We start from the raw sequence: 22622 nt of genomic DNA, 5'->3' as shown, positions 1-22622 counted from the left end.
TAGTGCATGGTCCTGTGTGTGAGCTGTCATAGGAACACATGTTTGTGTTTTAAAGGAGGGTGCAGGGTCCTTTTATAAATGTATGTTGGATTTAAAATGTGTTTTTGAATCTATTTGTTCATTTTTTTAATGATAGTATGTTTTGTGTTTGTTTACTTCTGTCTGCTGTAAAGGTAAAGCACATTGAGTTTACATCTGTATAAAATGTGCTGCATAGATTAAAAAGAAAAGAGTTTATGTAGCCCCACAAAACGATACAAACACGTGTAAAATCACGTCTTTTATTGTACAAACTCCCCGATCAGGACTCAACCCACTTCTTCCCACCCAAATATAATTTGCAGTTTTTCTCATTTTTGTTCATAATCTTTTCAAAATGAGGATTTCTATATTACACAAAGCCCTTCTTTACAAGTTCGGGCGTGAATTTGCATCATAACACTGTCCCAAATTAGTCCACACAAATGCAAAGGTAAAAATCACTGTAAAAAAAGGGCGATCATTGCAGTACAAATAGTCTTTGCGGAGATGCATGAACACAAAAGAGTCCTAAGTGCTTTTAAAGTCTGTTTTTTTCCCCCGGTGGATTTGTTCATGATTTCCACTCATAGAAAGAACTTTGACAGCCAGTCCTGCATCCTCGGCTGGCAGACGTTTCCTTAGGTGTCGTTGTGGTTTGGCAAAGAGCCACACGTCCACGTGTTTCATCACTCTTTAACTCACTGACACATCAACCAGAGCGTCTTTATGTAAGCATGTGTCAGAGCGGGTGATCACAGTGAGATTACACAACCCGGGCCAGTGTGGTGCAGAAAGAATTATGGCTTTGTGATAAGAAGACTTAAAAAGAGATTTCTGGAGGATGATGGAGAGTCGTAACAATCGTCAACGGGAGCTATAAATCCATGTCTGAGTGATATGAATCAAATGTTAGAGCAAAGGAACATAGAAAAAAAAAATATACAGTCAAAGATGAGGAAGGCATTAAAAATCATGTCACAGTCCTTTCATCCATTTGCAAAAACACAAGAACTGCACTGTAGCGGAATGTAAGTAAAGTCAAGCTGTGTGGGATTTTCTGTTAAATAATCACCGTTAAATGGACCGTTAGTCCCCTGAGAGCTTCTCCCCATTAGTCTAATATATTATCTCTCTTAATAATTAATTGCATTAATGCATAATTTACCAATCCACCACAAAAGAAAGCAATTTGGAAGGCAAATGTAGTGTGAGATCACCACATGAAACCCCAACAAAAGCCCAACATTTGGGACTCTGTGATGGGGTTTTTTCTAATGCGAGGGATTATCACAGCTTATTTCACAGCGACATACTGTGTTCACCACAAAGAGTCCCACATGTGGGGTGTTTACAATGGATTTAAAAATGAAGAACAGTCGTTAATCGTGCACGGTGGTAAAACCCATTGGTCAGACGTGTGGTACCATGAATGAAAAACAAAAAGATGAAATGATGGCGGACGATGAGAGCCAAAAATATGTGGTTGAGCAAGTAGTGGTTTAGTCTAGTTTCTGATCAAGTGAATAATTAAGAGCTCTTGTTTTTCCTTCTTTCAATAACCGCGTCCACTTCCAGGCGTCCAAGCAGGCTATAGGTTCTCTCCGGGTTGGTACTGTGGCTCTGTGGCGGTGAAGTAATCCTCCAGGAAGGACTGGAGGTACTCGAACGTCGGCCTCTCGTCCGCCTCCTTCTTCCAGCACAGCTTCATCATCTCGTGCAGGGACTCGGGGCAGCCCTGGGGGCAGGGCATGCGATAGCCTCGCTCAACCTGCTCCAGTACCTCTCGGTTCACCATCCCTGAGGAGGAGACGGGAAGGCACAGAGGTGAGTCAGAGATTTAAAATCATTTAAAAATGTTATTTAAAGGAAGAATGAGCGACTTTTTGATCCAGTAGATGTCGCCCTTGTAATATTTATGTGTGAAATGTCAAACATTCTTCCTCTTAAGGAGTTTGATTGGATCAAAAAAAGGTAATATAGTGACAAGAGTGAGAGGAAAAAATCCAAGGGGCTCATGTGTTTGTTTTTCTTCAATTTAACTTTTCAAAACATGACTGTCTCAACAGACTCTGACCAAGTGTCTGATCCTATAGTCAGAGATTATTTTGCTTTATACACGCTGAGAAAAGTTTAAAAGAGAAGATTGATGCTTGTGATCACGCTGTGATTTGAAGTTAGAGGAGAAGATTGACACTAACGTCAGACCTGAACACTAAATTTGAAGCTACAGCAAAGAAATGTGTAGCTTAGATTAGGATTTGATACGATACGATTAGGTTAGGTCGATCTGCAGAGTCCCGCTGCACCTTTAAGAAAAAGCTAAAGACCCAGCTCTTTCATGAATACCTACTAACTTAATGATGATGGTCTCCATATTATTGATGATGATGATGGTAATGACGATGGTTTTTGTTTTATAATGATGACTTATAAGATGGTTTCTATACTGATTAGAGCTCTCAAGAACTACAATCAATGTTGTGCTTTACCTCTGGTCACTTCCTGTCAGCACCTGTGTGTCCAATCAGACTCAAAGCCGATCGTTTGCTCTTACTGACATTGTTCCCTTTTTTCTAGATCCTTGCTTGTGCTGTTCTTACTCTCTGATGTACGTCGCTTTGGATAAAAGCGTCTGCTAAGTGAATTGTAGAATTGTAGGGTGACCATCCGTCTCGATTTGACCGGCACCGTCCAATTTTGAAGCTCCTCGCCCAGAGTCCCCACAAATATCTATGAAACACTAATATGTCCCGGTTTTGAACAGTCCCTGTCCTGGCTCTAACCGCTACGCTACGTACGCTACGATAAGATGGGATAGGATAGAAAAGGATATGATACAATACATTTCATTGTTCCACTGGGGAAACCGGTCTTAGGATCAGGTGCTGAACCCAAACAGCGTGAAGCACAAAGACAGGGAACAAGGGGTAGTCCCTACATGTTGCCTAGCAACCTTGTGACTCAGGGGCAGTCGCTGCACCTGGCCAAAGATGATAGTGTTGAAAATGATCAACTGCAGAACAACAACAACTTAGAAGAAAATGTTGTGGAAGCTGTCCTACTGTTTTTAGTGCTCATGTGATGCTAAGCTAATGAGCTACAAACTTTAGCTAGGGTATGAAGGTAAATGTTTAAACTCTTCAGTGAGGATACGTACTTCCGTAAGTGTTAAACTATTCATGAAACCTAGTGCCAAAGTAGTATTTGAAATGTTTCTTCTTGCAAAGTTGATCTCCCTCTTAGGCTTTATAAATCTGATGAAAAGTGGAGCTGTGTGAAGGTGTTACTGAGCCCTGCAGGCGCCGCTCCCCAGGGCAGTGTCAGTCTGGCAGATGGTTATAAACAAGAGTGGTGTTCAATCTCCTGCTCGCCTTCCACCAGATGGTCTCATCTAATCTCAAATGTGTGTGTGTGTGTGTGTGTGTGTGTGTGTGTATGTGTTAAGGTTATGAGTGTGTGTGTGTGGCTGTCACTGTTCCCCCTGCAGAGGCATAAACAAACCAGCACAGACAATATCAGACAGCGTCACGTCATCCTCTGTCATTAATGAGCACGCCAGCTTGACGCCTTCCGACAGACTGAAAGCTGATAACTCCTGCTGTGTATTACCACCCTCTGACCCCTCTAATATTTGTTGTTCTGTGCGTCCATTGTTAGGATCACTTACCCGGGTAGGGCACTCTGCCTTTGGTGACCAGCTCGGTGAGTAAGATCCCAAAGGACCAGACGTCTGACTTGATGGTGAAGCGGCCGTAGAGAGCGGCCTCGGGGGCCGTCCATTTAATGGGGAATTTGGCTCCTGGAAGTCATGCAGAGCAGAGAGGGTCAGGTGAGGTAAGGTCACTAGAGGGCGCAGCAGCTTTACTAAAATAGCCATTGTGACGAGGATTAAGACATTTTTAGGCTGTAACATTTAGCATGCTAACATTTGCGACATGAATAGTGAAAATGAACACATCTTTTCTCTGAAGTGATTTGTACAATGTTGTCAAGAGCTATTTCATGAGTAGATCTTGGAAGGCTTGCTCCTTCGTTCAACAATTTTAACGGTTTTTGGCTCAACGTATGGGTTCACATTTGCACAAATAGCGATGCCTTCCGTTGTGTTCTGAAAAACACGAGTTAAATGAAGCTAAAATGACCCATCTTGTTTTGACTTGTTTCAGGAGAAGGCGGTGAGATGAGCTCTCCCAGCGTGTTAAAAATGCAACTAATCAGAGTGAACAGGAGCATCTGCTTTCCACCATTATCTTAATTCACCATGAAAGAAGACAGCAGGGAGTCAACCTTGCTGTGAGGTCACTGCTCCATCTTTCACCAGTGACTCAGCTGTGTGTGTGTGTGTGTGTGTGTGTGTGTGTGTGTGTGTGTGTGTGTGTGTGTGTGTGTGTGTGTGTGTGTGTGTGTGTGTGTGTGTGTGTGTGTGTGTGTGTGTGTGTGTGTGTGTGTGTGTGTGTGTGTGTGTGTGTGTGTGTGTGTGTGTGTGTGTGTGTCCGTCCACCTTGTCTGGCTGTGTACTCATTGTCCTCTATCAACCTGGCCAAACCAAAGTCAGCGATCTTGCACACCAGGTTGTCGGCCACAAGAATATTGGCAGCACGCAGGTCCCTGTGGATGTAATTCATCCTCTCGATAAAAGCCATACCGTCTGCAATCTAAAAAATAAAAATAAAAATAAATACATTGACAGCGTCTCATGAGGGCGGCTTCCGCAAATAATTTTTAGCCTCTCAGAACATCAAGCCTCTCTGACAGACATAGAAGAGAAGACAAATAACAAAAAGAACAGAAGTATGCCAAATCTGGGAGAGGAAGTTATGTTAACCTGAGGCTAAAAATACAAATTCAAAATCTGAGGCTTAAAATAACACCGCAAGCTCAACAGCATGAATCACTGACACAAATTCTGCACTCGCAAAACAAACAAAAAAAAACACTTCTTGAGGTCGTATGTTTTTGTGAATTGTACTTTGTGTCTCCGTCTGTAACTTTGGGTTTTTGCAGTTGAGGTCTCCCTTAGAATTTAGCAGTGCGGCTTGCCTGAACAGCTATTTGAGCGAAGGTTTGGTGCAGACATCTTTTTCCAATATGGTGAGCGACGTCGATGGGCTTCATAACACATTTTCAGAAATCAGTGGGTAGCTACTTACATTTTTTTCATGCAAATCTGTGGAGGGAGACATAATATTTCCTCACCTGTGCAGCCATGTCCACCAACAATGGGAGCTTCAGAAACTTTCCATCACCCTCTTTGAGGAAGTCAAGCAGGCTTCCTGTAAAAGCAGTGAGAGATCATAAATGCAGAGCGGCCATGATATAATGTGGGAGCAATAAATGATACCGCCTGCATACTAATGTCCTCCTATATGAGATGTTAAATATTTCAATTAAGCCCTCCATCTTTTCTGTACCTTGTTGGGAATAATAAATTAAGCTCAGTATTGAATTGGTTATGCCTTCCATATTGATTTGTTTCTCATTTGGTGCCTATTAGAGGATGTATACTTCTGCAATAGGAGTAGAGTAATGGTCGAAATTACTCAATCAAATCACAACGCACAGTGGATCAACAAACTGTAGGCATTTAGACACACAGAGGCATACGTCTTAGAGTTAGCATTTACACACACAAATATCTAACTACTCATAAAAACCTGGAAAACAACGCATTGCAGATGAAGCTATGAAACCTTCCCTGCTAAACTACTGCAGTTTTCAATTAAACATCTCGGTTTCAGTCCTCCGGGAAACCACAAGGGATTCTCAAGGACCTTCAATCTGTGCAGCACATTAATTAAAACATCCATAACATTTGCATTTTTTTCTTTAAGGGAATCATCATGCGTACAGCTGACATTAGTGCGGTGCTGAAAAACTGAAGCCGCTTGATCAATTCTGTGCCTTAACTGTCTGCAGTGTGAGACTTTGTGAGGCCTCATGAGAGTAACAGGGAACAGCTTCAGTCTTGATATTCTCCAGGGCTGGAAGCTCTCTGAAAATGTGTTTACCTGCTTATCCAACATGCCTGTTTGGAAAGTATGTTTCCCTGTATCTGCGTGTACCTTTAGCCATGTACTCTGTGACGATATAAATGGGCTCCTCGGACACCACAGCATAAAGAGGCACCAGTTTGTCGTGCCTCAGCTTCTTCATGATCTGAGCCTCTTGCAGGAAGGCCTCTGGGGACATGGTGCCCGGCTTCAGCGTCTTTATGGCCACCTTTGTGGTGCCGTTCCACGTGCCTGCAAAAGAAAAAACACAGGGGGGTGGTTGAGAGAAAAAGCCCACAGGCCGAAAGGGTAATCAGTGTTGTTAATGGGGTGTGAGTGGGACAATATCATTAATTAGGGCTTGTAATTGCTCAGACATGTGCTGTCATGCATGCACTCCTTGCAGAAAGGACGAGCGGATATGAGTTTGGCGTCGTGAAAGGAGCAAATTATTTTGACCGTCTCTGGGGATGTGCAACAAACAGAGGAAGCAACTGCAGGATGTGGATAATTCCCAAGTTTGGGCCAAAAATAGACACAATAACTGTAAGCTTTAGAGTGTTTGTGTGTTTTTGATTTAAGCAAATTATGTTGTGTTCCTTAAAAAAAAGAAAATCTGTTCTGATCCTGCGTTTGTGTTCACATCAGGATAATTACAACTGAATAACAAACAAATGCATGACGCCAGGAAGAAACTGTTTCCAGACATTTTCATTCGTCTTTCTCTTACCCATCCAGACCTCTCCAAAGCAGCCTTGGCCCAGTTTGAGCTCCAGTCGCAGGGACTCTCGAGGAATCTCCCAGGCGTCTTTAGCCAGCCCTTGGGTCTGAGGCTTGACCGTGGGACAAACGGTGGTCAGCCGGTGGCAGAGCCCGTCAGCGTGTTCTGTGATGAAGCGAGCAAAGCGATCAAAAAGGTAACATTACACCCAGCGGTGTCACACACACACACACACACACACCCCAGCAGCATGAGCCTTTGAACTGGCAGGATACGGCGTTTTAAAGCCGGTCGGTTTCATGCATCGCTTCATTTCATTTGATGTGGATGAAATCAAACTCTTACACCAACTGTGATGAAATATAAATGAGATGAAGTGGCTTTTAACGCACTAAAACCCTCTGCAGTCAGACTGAAGGCAAGTGTGATGACAGAGATTCGACCTGGATCATAACCACTCCATCAATTGTTAACTAAATGAAATGCTTCTCATCTCCCTTGGTAACACTTTAGCATTCACTCAGAGGCAAATGTTCCTCTGCTGTCACACTACATACCCGTGTAGTGTTTGACAAGCTTCTGTAATGTATCGAACTGTGCTCGCGTGGTGATGTAGTATCCCCCGCTGTCCAGCTTGCGGATCTTGTAGTGCTTCACGTTGTCTCCTTTGGCATCATCCCAGTCCCGTATGGAGAGAGAGTAAGCACCTGGAGGAAGCGAGAGAAAGGTTCTTTATCCCACTCCTCATTGGACCATGTAGAGTTGATAAAGGGTTTTGGCAACGAGAGTTGAGTGCTGTCAGATGGGGCCCCCTTAGGGAGGATTCCTACGGTTGATGCAAAACTTGCACATTTTGGGCCACTGCTTTGGTTTAAGTTTGTGAGCCCTCGGGGTTCCCCTTCTGGTCTGGGGCGCCAAGCAGTAACCTGCCTTGACTTTGGCTAATCAGCAGAACTATGCTCATTAATACAAGACAACAAGGTTTGTTATCAAATAGAGGTCTTGAGATAAAGAGGATTTAATAAGGAGAGTTCTGCCTCCATTCAAGTCTTAAAGCTCTCCGCATGCTTGTAGATCAGCTCGTCCAAGCAGACTATGACCAGGACCTTTAGTTAAGGAGACTCCTCAAACTTTACTTTGTACATTATGTGTAAGAAATCTTCACCTTTAGTAGTTTCACTTTCTCGCACCAGGAACGTTCCTCGATTGTTCCCTGGATTCAGCAGCAGCCTCTCAGCGTCTTTGCGTCCCATCTTACCAAAGTACCACCTATTGAGAGAAACACCATCAGAAACCAGACAAACTTAAGATTTAAGTGCTGTCAGAAGATCTTAGTGAACACTATTAAAAGCTTAACAAGATGTCATTGCTTAGATTAGAACATCAAAATGACATTAAGAAGCTTCCTCTGCATTGTTGTAAGCCACCTGAGGTGAGATCATGGAAGCATTAATAGTCTCCTGGAGGAGTCGCTGTAGATGGAACGATGATACTACAACAAGCAGCGAATACTAAGCCTTACTCTTCAGCCTGGATGGAGTCTGCAGGGGCAACATAATTGCTCGGGATGTAACCTTTCCTCCCCGTGTTGATGGAGCGAGCCTCCCACCAGTCTCCCTCTCTGCAGGAGGATGATGACACCAGAGAGGTTACAAAACGGACTTCATTAATTAACAGTTCAACGTTTCCTTCATTAACATCATAGACTGTAAATATTAATGGATGAAGCCTGAGTGACGTCAAACATCTGTTCCTGCAGGGGGCGCTGGAGTCCCATCGATGGCGGTCTCCATGCTGGAAATGCTGTCTCAGCCTAACTTTCAGTCAACCTAATGACAGGCTGAGACCTGGAGCTGAGGTGGGTTTTAAGCCTCTTTATAAACTGTAACATCGTGCCAGCCTGTCAGTCAGGTCAGTTAACCTCTTATTGTGAATAATTCTTATCCTTCATCAAATCAAAACAGACGAGTTATCAAAAAATTCAACCCCTGTACAGTGTGTGCAGATAGAAACATGAGCTAACGAGGCCTTTTTAATTGTTTGAACCAGGCTGTAAACATGTTAATGTCTGCTGTAAAAACAGGCTTTTTTGAATGGGTGTGGATGTGACTTTCTGTGCTTCTGCAGCAAGCCTCGAGTGGACACAAATGGAACTACAGGATTTTGCACTTCAGCATTAGCTTCATTTTTCAACACCAGACTTTGCCGCTTGATTAATACCTAAAAAATGTTGCTTGTAGTGCCGATGGTAGAATCAGTATTCCCATAAAACATAAACCAAAGGACACTGAAAAAAACCCTTCCAGTCACTACTAACACGTCCTGCTATGACTGATACTCGGGTTAAAACAGGTGAATGGTGGTTAACAGTGACTCATTCAGGGGCCGGAGTTGTAAAAATTGTCCTCACATTATCTGCATGTTGCCTTGCATGTTGTTTTTTTAATCATCTTTTTGTACGTTTTTTTCATCTGCTTTCATTCAAACCTGCAGATTTGATACAAAAAATGATTCAACTGTCTTTGAAATGTGAGGCGTGACGGATAACCAGCATCACAATGGGGGCTGAATGAGACAAATCTACTTAGCATTACAATGCTGTAACCTCAGGCGACATTTCTGCCACGGCTGGAATTAAATAAAAGAGAACTCACACATCCAGCAGCAGGAATAAAAAAGCAATCAAATTCCATTCATAGATACAAAAACGAGGCACAGGTGCAGTTTGGAATTGAAACATGAAATGAAACGTATCCTAAATAAGTGGGCCTAAAGACAGAAGGAGAAACTAGGACCATGCTTACGTGTTGTTGATGATTTGGAAGCGATCTCCTTTTTTGAATGAAAGATCATCTGATGTTCTAGCTTCATAGTCGTACAAGGCCACAAAGAAAGTGACGCCACCTACAAACACAAAAACAGATTCACAGGTTGTGAATAAATACCTGATTAGCTTGTGAACATCACTCCTGTAAAGACATGACAGAGGGAGCATGTCATAAAAAAGAAGGTTTTTGTAATTAAAGTAGATAAATCTGTCACGCCAAGGTCCATGACCTCACTGGATGGATCTTCTCTAGCTTATAGATCTGCAGTATGAGTGCTTCCCCTGCATGGGCATGTGATAATGACTAGACTTTCTAATGGGACACAGTGAGACACAAAACAAACGAAAGTCAATATATGTATTCAGCAAGTTTGAAAACAATTCTCATCCCAACTGTCGTCTCATCACCATATCACTCAAATATGATGCAAGAAGAAGGAAGAAGGTTAAGAAGACATAGTTTATTAAACCATCTTTCCATCTCAACACCTAGTAAGATAAAGTGACTGCAGCCACCCTGCAGACAACATTCATATACCAACCACTGACAGCAACACCTCCAACAATAATCCCATTACCTCCTGCAGGAATGAAGCCAACACCATGGCATTGCCACCTTCACCTCCTCCTGAGAGCAGATAATCTAACATGAAGGAGGATTACAACATAGATCTCACCTAAACAATCCCCTGCCTGGTGTGCTCTCTCAGGATATCTGTAAACTGCTCGGGCACATTTAGGATGATCGCAGCTGATAGTAAGGCCGGTGTTAAGTCTAACAAGGAAAATTTAGTTAAATAACAATGACTGGAACGTTAGGGTGTCATAGCAACACATCAGGGAAGCACAGACTCAGTGTCTGCACACAGTGTTTACAACCTATCGTACAGATTATAACCGTTTTTGTTTTGGTTTCATTGTACTTTATGTTTTCTCTTTTCAGGGATTTCAAATACTCAGACACTCTCGACAGTTGGCTCACACACCAGGAGTGGGAAGAAATCGCAATCGACCCTCCAAACAAACTCCTTGGTTGAAATCAAAACATTTCCTTAATCACAAAAATAACTGATCTATTGCTCTCATCGCCCTGTGATTGACCGACCCCACCTCTCGCCCAATGACAGCTGGAATCAGATACAGCCTCTTTCTAAAAGAACTAATAACTTCAATTCATTCAAAATTAGATTTTGACCCTGTCACATGGGGTACACGCCCGCTGCACACAAGATGTTGGTTTCTCAAGTGATATTTCTGGTCTTGGTCTTGTCTGGATCTCGGAGCACTCTGGTCTCGGGTATGTCTTAGTCTCCGTTAGTGTGGTCTTGACTACAACACTACCAAAAGTCAAGTCTTTACATCTTGATTTAAATATCTTTAAAATAATGGTCCAAATTGTTTAAATTGAATACAGCGTTATGTAAATACTCGGGCAGAAGCACGCAGATTAAATAATTAAAAGATTTTGAGTCATAAGAAGTGTAACGTAGGGAGAATTAATTCAGCAGTGAAAAACCCCCAAAGGCATGAATTAATCATCGGGTTCAGCTGTGAAGCAAATTGGCTTAAACATGTATTCAAAACACAACACGCTGCACGGCGGCCATTCTCAGCACTGTGATGTCACTCTAGGATGGAACGCCACTCACTGGAGACGGCACCAGAGAAAGAGTTGGACACGGGGCCGGAGAAAGAGGACGACGCCCCTCCAAAGGGAGTAATGGCAGACGAGGAGCCTCCAAACGGCGTGAGGGTGTGGTTGAAGCTTGCACCCCCGGAGCCCGATGACGAGGAGGTAGGCGGATTCTGCTGGAGCTGGGTGGGATCAGGTCCGTAATGGCCGACGTGAGGCGTTGTGGCGATGGCGTTTGGGTCTGATCCCGTGGAGTTTTCCTGCCGATACTTCATTGTCGTGCCTTTGTCCTCTTTGCTCTTTATGCAGCCCATCGTCTCACCCTGCTGGACGGACACACAACACACAGCGTCAGTTCACTGCAGGCATATTGGAAACGACAGCACCACATTCTCGAGTCGCCTTGATGATACATAAATTAAGTGAAGAGCAGGGAGGAGCGGGATTAACAGTTGCAACATGAGGCCTGTAGCAACATGAGTTATGAAATGAAAATTTAATGACCTCCTGATATTAACATGTGAATCATTTTGTTGTTGTTGTTGCTGCAAACGCTAACACCATAAGCCATGTAAGTGGGACATATGGGCAAGTATTTAATCCGCTTTGAATCCCTCGCTACACAAGTTGGACGTTTAAATTATTCTATGCATGCATGTTGTAATTTAGACAAGCACGAGACAGAGGGCTAAAATGGTGATTATGACTTTTTATTGTTGCGATCCATTACATACCATTGTTTTCCCCAAAAGAGATTAAAATGAATTAAAGAGGATAATGAGAGCTCTAAGCAGCATTAGTGCTGTGTTGTATTTTCATGCCTTGTTTGATACGATTCAAACCTCTCTCTCATGGGCCCTCAGCCCGTGGAGGAATTACCCAGAAACCCCATGGGGTCGTTGGGTTCAGGGGTCAGAGCCTCCCTATGAACTAGCTTTGAATCTTTCTTGTTTGACACTTAATCAAGGGCTTAAGAAAATGAACACAAAGAGACTTAAAAGCCAGACGGCTGTGGCTAAGTGGTAGAGTCGGTCATCTCTTAACTGGAAGGTTGGGGGTTCAATCCCCAGCTCCTGCAGCCACATGTCCAATGTGTCAATGGGCAAAACACTCAATCCCAAATAGCTCCCGCTGCTTCAGACCCTTCACATATCAGCCTCTACCATCAGTGTGTGAATGTGTAGGTGTGACCTGCAGTGTAAAAGCGCTTTTAGTGGTCAGAAGACAAGAAAAGAAATATACAAGCCAAGTCCATTTAAAAATGGAAATATTACACAAAACAAGTTGACATACGAAACTAGAAAGATGCAAAATTAACAAAAACAGATTAAAAACATTCTGTCTAAAACATAACAGTCTAAAATATAACAAAAAAGATACACAAGGGAACTACAGAGCACAAAACAAGTAAAAAGGGACGCAATATGACCACAAATGAATGCAAAATGACCACACAGCGACGCCAAATGAATATGAAATCACGCAGAATTACAACACAACACTCAAAACACATACAACGAGACAACCATTATGACATTCAAAACAACAATAAAGAGATAAAAATGAATTTACAATGATCAAGAAAAAAGATCTTAAAGATACCAAATGCTGTAGCATGAAATACCTAAATACCCAATACGACTCAAAACAACCATAAAGAGAATCCTTAAAGACACAAAAGAACTGCAATGAAACACAAAATGACCACACAAACTCTTGAGTCTTTTCTGTTGTCTGAGTCAAACAGTTCAAACTGCAAAATATGAAGACAACAGTTGCGCTGTAGCTGTCTTGGTAGGAGGGGTGGGTGGGGGGGGGCTTCATGTGTGTGTACCCAGGTTCCTCTTGTGTCATAATCTGTCCATGACTCGGCCTGACCACGCTGCAGAATCCAAAACATCAATGTGTAGTCATACCTCCTCTAACACAATTTGGATGGAGTCACTCTGAGGCATTCTTCAGTGAGGCGAAGGTCTGGAAAATGTGGAGACAATCAGACATGCTCGTAAAGACGTCTGAGCTCGGGGAGATCAGAACCCTTTCACTTGCCAAGAACAACAGCCGCTCCAGGACTAGAACTTGCTTAATTGGCGCTGACACATTACAAGACGGTAAAACAATGGAGGATTGAAGTGAAACCGGAGCGCTTGCAGACCCTACAAACACATGCTACTTAGCAGCGCTGTGGCTCGGTTGGTGACGGGAGGAGAGACGAGGGCAGCGGTTCACTGAACAACAGGGTCGCAATCATGCATCCATGAAGCTGAAGAGAATCTGCCGAGGCTGTAATGCACCTTTTCACTGGATCTCAAACAGTGGCCTTGATTTTTTGAGAGGTGGGAGGGATTTGTTTTTTCGCCCTCATTGAAGAAGGAGGAGCGTGATCGAGGGTTCATCGAGTTCTTCAGCTGAACTGCCAAGGAAATCAACTAAATGGGGACGACCACAGAAGCCTTCCAAAGATTCAGAACACTTTGTTCAAATCAAAAAACGTGAAACTCTTTAAACTACAAGCTTGTGCCGAGCGCCAGTCGCCCTCTACGCATCCGTTTAATGAGTGCTCAAGTCAAATGAAACAGATTTCTTAAAAATGTCTTCAAAGGATTATCCCAATAAATCTATTCTCAGATGTTAGATCTAGAGCCAATATGTTGGGAATGTTGGCAAGAAAAACAGGCTTTTTCCAACCTTTTCCCCATCCCCAAGAATCCAACCCGTATCATGGAAAGCAAAAGGCTTCACTCAGCAGCTCGCTCCACTCTGGTGGGCTTGTGTTTCCTCATCAGGCAGACAAGAGTCTGGCCCGTTGGCTCAGCAGTGAACTCACCACGCTGTAAAACACTGGACAGGGTCCCAGAAATATTTGCACTTTCGAGAGAGGATGTATTTTCTTTTTAAAAAATGGGACATCAGCTGTTTCCTAAAAAGTGACATCACCTTCCCAAACATATAACTGCTGAAAATATGGAAATTTTGAAACAGAATACAAGTCCTTAAGCATCAGAATGAAACTCTATATTAGCGTTTTCATTTACATTCATACCATACAACAGGTGTTGAAATCAGTACTATATTTCAGACGTTAAAGTGCTGCAGCTTCACGGCTTATGAACAACTTGCTGAATACAGTTCTTCATTTTATTTCCTTTGTTTCCTTCTCAGACTCTTTTGACTATCTAATAAACATACCAATAAAAAAAAATACTGGTAAAGAACTTTTCTCTGTTTATAGCTGTGTTGGTGCCTTTTGTCTCCCTCGGACTTGTGTTCCCCTAAAATATCAGAAATATCTCCAAAATGATCAGATGGACACAAGTTAAATTTGAAATCAATATTTATGGTTCCTACATAGAAATGTCAAAATAGCTATCCTTGTTTCCTTGACAATCTTTGGATGAGTTGAAGATCAATCAGAAATGCTAACATGCTAAACTTACTGGCTGATTAGTACTGGAAAAGAGGCTGGGTGCCCTCCGGTGGGTGGGGGGCTTTCTGCTGCTAACTCTCTTTCCTCATTGAAAACAAAAAGACACTAGTGCTCAGAAAAAAACGGGCCCTTACTAATGTTAGCCTTTAGCTTAAAACACTGCTGAGCCCTAATACTACAAACGTGGAACAAAGCTACTTTAACCATCATTAGGAGAAGTATACCTTTAGAGTTCTTTGGTTTCTTTTGAGGTCAGTCAGAAGTCAGTAAGCTGTGCTGTACGGAAGACTACATTATCAATCAACTGAAGGATTGCAAAAAGAGATTGAAGCTGTAATATATATACACACACTCCAAGTGGCGAGAGAAGGATGTTCCACCTGTTTCTGGAAAATATATTTGTCAACTATCTTTACCAGGAGATGACCTAAATCTGAAAAACACACAAAAAGTATCTTTATATCAACCACATTCAATCCCATCAAGGCTAAGTAGAGCACTGCCAACAAAAACAGTGTGTCAGATAAAAGTGCCATTAGTGGTTGTGTGGGTTTAGAGAAAGTGATTGAGATGGAGTTCAAAGGAGAAACAGCAGGTTGGTAGAATGAGGGAGGGGGCAACCAGGCAGACAGTGCCAGCTCCCACAGCTTGAACTAGGAGGATTACACGGTTAGAGGATTTACCATAGGAGGATATTAAGAGAAAACTAAAAAAACAGGAGTGACCAAAAGCACACATGTAGTCCGACTGCACAGGGTCAGCTTGGCCTTTATAGACAGTCAATATTGTGTATGAAAAGCAGCAACCAAGAGATGTTTCATTACTGAGAAGGATTTCTGGAGGCGGACTCATATCAATCAAACAGCTCTAGACTGTACTTTGTTATATCACATTGGGAGGCAAAACATCCATCGACTTATAAACAAGCACTTGGGTACATTGGCAAATAAAAATGTCCTTTTAATGGGCAGAAACCTCCTGTAGGACCAAACTCAAAGCCATCTGCCGATACTGGATAGGCCAAGAATATGGAATAGAGGGAGAAAGAGACGGAGGGAAGGACGGAGACAAACATACTGAGGGTCATTGGATCTTAAAGACTTACTAGAGCACCCTGACATTAGGGAACAGCAATATTAACTGTAAAAGTAATGAATGCACATGCTTCACAGGTCTGAGACAGAATGGGCCTGATTTGTGTTAAGTTACTGCACTTTCTTAGCATTTCTTAGTGCTTAATGCTCAGTTCTTAGCATTTTGTTTTGAGTTGGAGTTGAAAAAAATAAAAATATATATTTTCTCTGGTGCTGGTCGGATATTCAGGTCTTTTTGTCCTTTTTGCCGGCATGCTTTGAGTTTAGTTAACTGGTTGGTTTCCTCTGGCTTCATTGATAAGAATAGTTAAGTATCATCTGCATAACAATGAATATTTAACGAGTGTTTTGATATTTTGTTAGCATATTTGCACCAACCCGTAGGGCTCATCAGAAAATTTGGAAGATGAAGGACACATCAACCCATATTTAACTCCCAGATTTCTTCAAGAGGTGCTGGACGCCTGGATAGTGCCATTGTTAGATAACATGGACTCTTGATTGTGTGATGCTGACCATCTTTGCCTATGACACGACCCGTTAGCCAGCCATTCTATGATGAACCTATACTCCCCAAAGTGAGGCTTAGGTTAAATCAGAAATAATGCGCTAAAATGACACGTCTTGGGTGGCATTTGAGGTCACAAAGAGCAGGAAGTTTGCACTGAGATTTGGGGGATCTTAAATGTCAAACCCTAACTGAACTTCAAATCAAAGTCTGTTCAGTTCAACACAAGATAAAGCATGAGCATGAGCAGCAGAGCCATGAGACCACAAGGAAAATCTGCTGCGCTGTTAATAATAGAAACTAATTCTTATTGCTGACAACATCCCACTGCCCTCAGGATGATAACATGACCTACAACAGCACATTGCATGCAAACACACACCAGTGAGAGCCAGCTGGAAACAATGAGGGAGGAAGGTGAAGAGTTTCAAGGAGGAGCGTTATCATACACACACTAAATACAAACACATGTGTGTGTATACTGAAGATGTTTCCTCTATCTGATTGGAAAGGCGTGGTCCTATTGTCCTAGCTCTTCTTCGTTAGACAGATTGAGACAGAAAATGAGGGCAAAGTAAGCTTGATTGTTCTCTCAGCCTTAATCAAAGCCGTGTGATTAAAAGCAGACGGTTTTGGGACGATCAGCAAAAGGCAAAACAATTCTTCTTTCAGTCGACATGACCGTGAAATCTTCAAAACAAAGACGTGTACTCATGTATTTGTAAGACATAATCAGTACAAGCAACAGCTCTGTGTTTTCAAGAAATACAAATGAAGACATAACCCCCCCGCCTTGAATGTGGGTATCTGAAACCAGTTATATACTTTTAATCTGGTGTTCATGTGCAGCTGAACCAAAAGTCAACAACAGGTTTTTCACTTCACGTGTGTTCAGATATTGGTTCATAACTTTTGTTACAAAACAGAAAAGAGAACCTCGACCTAAACAACAATCTTTTCCACATCTGTTACCGCTTCTCTCCAGCAGTCAAATAAATTCACATTTTGGGAGTCTTTGACATATTCTGACTTTTTTTTTTAGAACGTCTTGGCCAAAACTCTTTCCCCGCAGGAGGATATTCAAAACACAAAGTCGAACAGGACGTATACTAAACCAAAACTACATGTGCTAGTCGATGTCTGAGGAGACTCCAGATGTTAATCCCGATGGGACTGAGTCAAACACGGACATCAGAGGATCCTTTCAGTGACCTTTGACCCTGCTTGTTTCCACCAGCATCCCACATAGTTTCCATACTGAGAGGCTTTGAAAGAGCTCTGCACACTACACCTAAATCAGACAGCTGCCAGGAATCGGCTTCCATCACCAGCTGTGGTAGAAAAACATTCATTCCAGCTTTTCAAACTTGAAGCTATGAAATCAAAACTTTACATATTCTTCTGTTACAGTGATAACACCAACCTGAACTGCTCTTATCAATGACCTTCCTACGCTTTTCTTCCCCCCGCCGCTCGGCGCCAGAATGTGAGAATTCCACACAGGCTTCACAAAAATGCTGATAAGACTGAGAAAAAGCACAACTCACACTTGCTGGTATCTGGACGTTCGGGCACATGAAGAAGACACGGATCACAATTTTTGAAGACTGAGATGACATGTAGGGGAGAAATCCCGGGTTTACAGTCCTCATGGTCAGAAACAAAAAGCTGGCATGAGCTTAAGTATGCTTTCCTACAATTTTTTTTACAACTCATCCATTTTGATTTTATAAAGGATAAGCGTTATCCACAATAAGGCGCGTAGCTGACCTGACTGACAGGCCGGCGTGATGTAACGGTTTGTCAAGAGGCTTCAAACCCACCTCAGCTCCAGCTCCTGTTGTTAGATTGACTGAAAGTTAGGGTATAAGACAGCATTTCCAGCATGACAATAGCCATCGATGGGTTTCCAAAGCCAGCTGCAGGAACTGATGGTTGACGTCCATCAGGCTTCGTCCATTAACATTTACAGTCTATGATATAACACACAACGATGAAGAGAACTAGTCCATGCATTTGATACTTCTAGCAAGGATTACTACATCACATGCTGCCTTAACAAGCATGCAAAATTATGTATCAGGACATTTACAAGAACTAGGAAAAAGTCTTCCATATTTGCTTCTCTTCACTGGCTCCTTGTAAGAAGTTAAATATTTAAAATCCAACCTACAAAGCTCTAAATGGCCAAAAAAACATCTTAAAAAGCTTACTCTCTAGATAGAACATCAAGCAAACCGAATGCAGGCCCGCTTGTGGTGCCCAAAGTCTTCACATTTTTTATACATTATAGAAGAAACAACAACATATTTTGCTTCTGAGTGAAACCCTTCCCTGCGTCTCATTGGACAGCTGTTAGCGGCTGACGCCACAGCCACAGGCGCAGACGAGGAGGATCTCTGGAGCTTTACTCGGCTTCAGATCAGCAACAGATGCTGCCTGCCCAACATCCACCACATTCCTCTGATGCCAAAGAGTTAAAAGCGAGTCTGGGGAAATGTCATGTGATGCTATATGGGTGTGAAGCCTCAGAGCTTCGAGAGAAACATCAATAAATGGTTCATAATGAGATTTACTCTGCGCTGGGTGTAGAGCGCTGTTGCAGGCACGCTCAGAGTAAACTGATCCTGCAGCTTGCAACAGTCTGAGGGCAAGAGACGACTTGTAAAGAGTTTGATTTGAGAAATATTAAACGCAGTCGGCCCTGCAAATGAGTAATCAGTATGTCTGAGTGGAGAGACCGGAGAGCGCTCGACTTTTCCTGCTTGGAAAAATATCAGCCTCATTCTTTTCAAGACCTCTTTGTAGTGTTCATGTGAGATTTTAAGCTGCTAGAGAACAGACATCACACATTTTTCTCAGATAACAGGTCTCTTGATAATACCTGAATCCTGGCACCTGAGTCGAGGATAACTGCGAGCTATTTTGGGACTCCGAGTGTCTACAATCATCCGTATGTCAGCACACAACAGGGCCGCTTGCTTGAACTGTCAACATCTAATGCAGAGTCTATGAAAGCCAGTCTGGATCGGGCTCCGTTCCCTGGAAGAGTATACTCACTACAGTGTGATTATTAAAGAAGTTCTTGATTCAGATGTAACTGTACTGAAACACACCGCATAGATAGACACTTAAGTTACTCATTTAGGCACAGACACCTTATCATTTATTACAAGATGTAGAAAAAAATCATCTTATTTGCTCATGAAACCTGTTTTATTTCTTTAGGTTTCAGGTCAATCAGTGGGAGGAGCCTTCCTCACTTTCTAGAGAAAGTAGAGCCTGTAACATGTCTTTGTATAAGTGACCAGCTAATCAGTAAGATATCTACTGAATGAAATGATAAAGTGAGCTTACTATATGATCAGACATTAAGGAAACATGCTATGTTGAAGTGCTGGCTTCTCTGACAACAATGCAGCAGCCAGTATGTCCTCCTTCTAACTTTAGATTCTGGTCCTGAATGCTCTAAATTTGTTTGGACCAGAGAAGGTAGGCGGTTTTAAGGCACCCCCCCACACGGCCGTTTTGGACGCCCCTCGGTTTGCCGTATATGAGAGCAGTTATCAGGTCACGACAGCTCATAAAACATGAGGCCAATAACCATATCCAAAGAAGTAGTGCTTCTCTTCTCAGCCTATTTTTAAGATTTATCAAATGTAAATTATTTGCATTAAATCAGTGCAACAATCTTCCTGAAGGCTAAAAAAGCAGAAAATCTGATCCTGTGATCTGGCTTTGATGAAACATCGTCTGCTCGTCACAGATTAAATGTCATAGAACCTTCAACATAATCCCAGGCACCAGATTGGTGTCCGCTTGATACTGACCTCATTAAACTGTTAAGGGATCTGCAATTACATCAAAATGATTTTGTCAACATCATTTTATAAAAACATCGTGACCAACGGAAAAACCTTTTCCAGATGTTACATCAAATTAAAAGAAGCAGATCGAGTTGTGAGTTACAGCAGCTTGTATGTCTGTGATTAAAATTGCTTTCTGGCAGCAGATAACCTGAGTCAGGTTGAAAACTAAATGTGTCCTGAAAAAAGACCATTAAGTAAATTAACAGGAACTTTAATCTTCCTTTGGCTGCAAAAACTTCATATAAGAACTCGTTAAGCACAGTGGCTTCCTCAGGTTCCCTCAGGTAAGAGCGTTTGGGTTTACTTCACAGTAATCCAGCACACACCAGAATCTGAACAATCCTGGTGTGGATTACTCTAATCTTGAAAGTGGTCTGTTCCTTGTCTAGCTGCACCCCGGATCAGTACTATGGCTGTGCACAGGGCACCCATCGATCCTCGAGTTACAATTCTTGCACTACAGTTTAAGATGTAATTTTGAAAACGTGACTGTTGTTACTGCTAACCTGCAATGCCAGAAGTACTACTGCTTTGTGTAGCCTAACCCATAATACCAACAACAGCAATAACACTGTAGCTGTATCCTTTGAATGAATGTTGTGCCTGACGATGTGTTTACCTCGACTGTCAAACTTAATGAGGACAATTCATCAGAAACAGCACAACCTGAAGAAGTCACAGAAAACTGTCACTCAGCTGTTAATTAGTGAGTTTGTAATCAGTGTATAAAGTGACAGCATCACTATGAACCTGAACCAACTCCTCCTCCTCCTCCTCCTCCTCTTCATCCCCCCCCCGACAGTGATCTGACAATAATCTGAATCAGCATGAGTCAAACACTGCTGGGTTAGTTATTAGAAAATGATGAGGTGGCACTTTTTGTGTGGCGTTATATTTAAACAATAAGTAGTACACATCTTCTTCTACGATAGAGAGGTTAAAACAGATCAGCAGCAGGCTGACTGTTTTTTCAAATGCATTAGAATTTCTTCATAGTAGTTTTAACTTCCAACCTCTAGCTTTACCGCTATAATTATTGCATTACAAATAAATCTCCTTTACAGATGTTAACCCATCTCAAGTCAACCAATAGGCTAAGAGCAGGATATCTAAATGGTTGTTATAATCTTAAATATCAGGGATGTAGTGACCTTGCCCTACTTTAAATCTGCAATCTGATATGCCTGCTCTAATATTCCTGTGGGATTTCAAGCACATGATTTGTGTTAACTGATTTTTCACCTATTAATAATGAGCTGGTGGTTAATACACAGCTGCGGCTTTAAGGAGGGTAATAACCTACAGGCAGGTAAATGCATGGTAATAAGACAGGTTTATTCCTTTGTTGGTGACAGGTCAGACTGGCGAGCAGCTGCTTTTCGGCCCATCCTTATCCAATCCTGCACAGCTCTGACAAAAGACCCGTTTCATTTTTTTTTTGTTTTTTTTGTTTTTTTTTTACCTTCTCAAATCCGCGTTCCTCTTCTGCGATTTCTCCCGTTTTCTTCACCTCCCCTCGTGAAATCCGGAAATAGAAAAATCCCGAGTTATTCCAACCGGGACCGAGCCTCCTTCATTCTCACTTCATCCATCAAACTGTGGTGAGGTTTTTTTTTTTGTTTGTTTGGTTTTTTTTTAGTGCTGAAGTTAAATCAAAGCAGCGCAAGTGTTGCAGGCTGTGCGGATGGCGGAGGCGGCGGAGCAGACACAGAAACCAGCAGCAGCATGACAGCGGAGAGGAGAGGAGGAAAAGTGAGATCCTGAAGTGTCCCAGCCCTTTGTCGCTTCTTCACTTCCTACTACTAAACTTACATCAACCCCCACACAACAACATGGCCGACCCTGCCTCTCTGCCTGCCTGCCTGCCTGCCTGCCTGCTTGTCTGTCTGCAGGACTGGATCCACACAGCTGGAGACACAGATCCGTCCGGCGTGCAGCTGATCCCGGAGCAGCTGGGAGGGAGGAGACGACCACAGAAGAAGAAGAAGAAGAGCCGGCTGGATAAAGAAGATTATAAAGAGGATACATAAACTGGAGAGGAGGAAGAAGAGCGGAGTGGAGGAGGGTTTCATGTGTAGGGGAGAAAAAGAGGTCTCAAAGAATACTCAATTTGTACCATTTTCAATCACAAGATGTACAGATCTCTGACTCCCCCTGCTGGTTGTGCGGCGATACTGCAGTTTCATATTTGCAACTCGGAGAAAAAACCGTAGGCTGCAATTATGCTGGAGTGTAAACAGGGAAGTCCCAAAGCTCCTGTGAGGAATATTCAACTGGTTCTGAAATATACTTGAGTTTGATATTAATTCCTATTTATGAAGCAAAAAGGGAAGGAAACCATCAGAGACAACATTATCAACACTATCAAAACTCACCTCTTTAAACAAGCTTTTAACATGATTGTGATGTATTTTCTGTTTTCTGTTGTTTACCTTTATTGTTGTTATCTTTTTGATTTGTGTGTAATGCTGTGATGTCTGTTAGTCTGTCCTTACTGTGCTGTTCTTTATGTTTTAACTATTGTAAAGTGTC

At 42.4% G+C, this 22622-nt stretch overlaps 1 protein-coding gene across 2 annotated transcripts; it reads right to left on the bottom strand.

Annotated features, from left to right (window-relative positions):
• Nucleotides 1-267: 267 nt before the first annotated feature.
• On the bottom strand, nt 268-22165 carry LOC109994270 (tyrosine-protein kinase yes-like). 2 transcript variants are annotated; one of them, XM_020647544.3, is made up of 12 exons: nt 21553-22165; nt 11209-11518; nt 9537-9636; nt 8255-8353; nt 7898-8001; nt 7290-7439; nt 6742-6897; nt 6084-6263; nt 5218-5294; nt 4523-4676; nt 3689-3820; nt 268-1818 (listed from the first exon to the last, which is right to left on the bottom strand). In XM_020647544.3, the coding sequence occupies exons 2-12, from the start codon at nt 11504-11506 to the stop codon at nt 1610-1612; spliced, it is 1659 nt and encodes a 552-aa protein (XP_020503200.2). In that variant the 5' UTR covers nt 11507-11518; nt 21553-22165; the 3' UTR covers nt 268-1609. The 2 variants fall into 2 exon arrangements, with proteins under 2 accessions (XP_020503200.2, XP_065804789.1); XM_065948717.1 differs by having other exon boundaries at nt 11209-11515.
• Between the last annotated feature and the right edge of the window lie 457 nt (nt 22166-22622).

The sequence above is a fragment of the Labrus bergylta genome, chromosome 20, assembly GCF_963930695.1.
Source record: "Labrus bergylta chromosome 20, fLabBer1.1, whole genome shotgun sequence".
Taxonomy (NCBI): Eukaryota; Metazoa; Chordata; class Actinopteri; order Labriformes; family Labridae; genus Labrus; species Labrus bergylta.
Note: the sequence above shows the minus strand (reverse complement) of the source record. Positions and strands in the feature narration are given on the sequence as shown.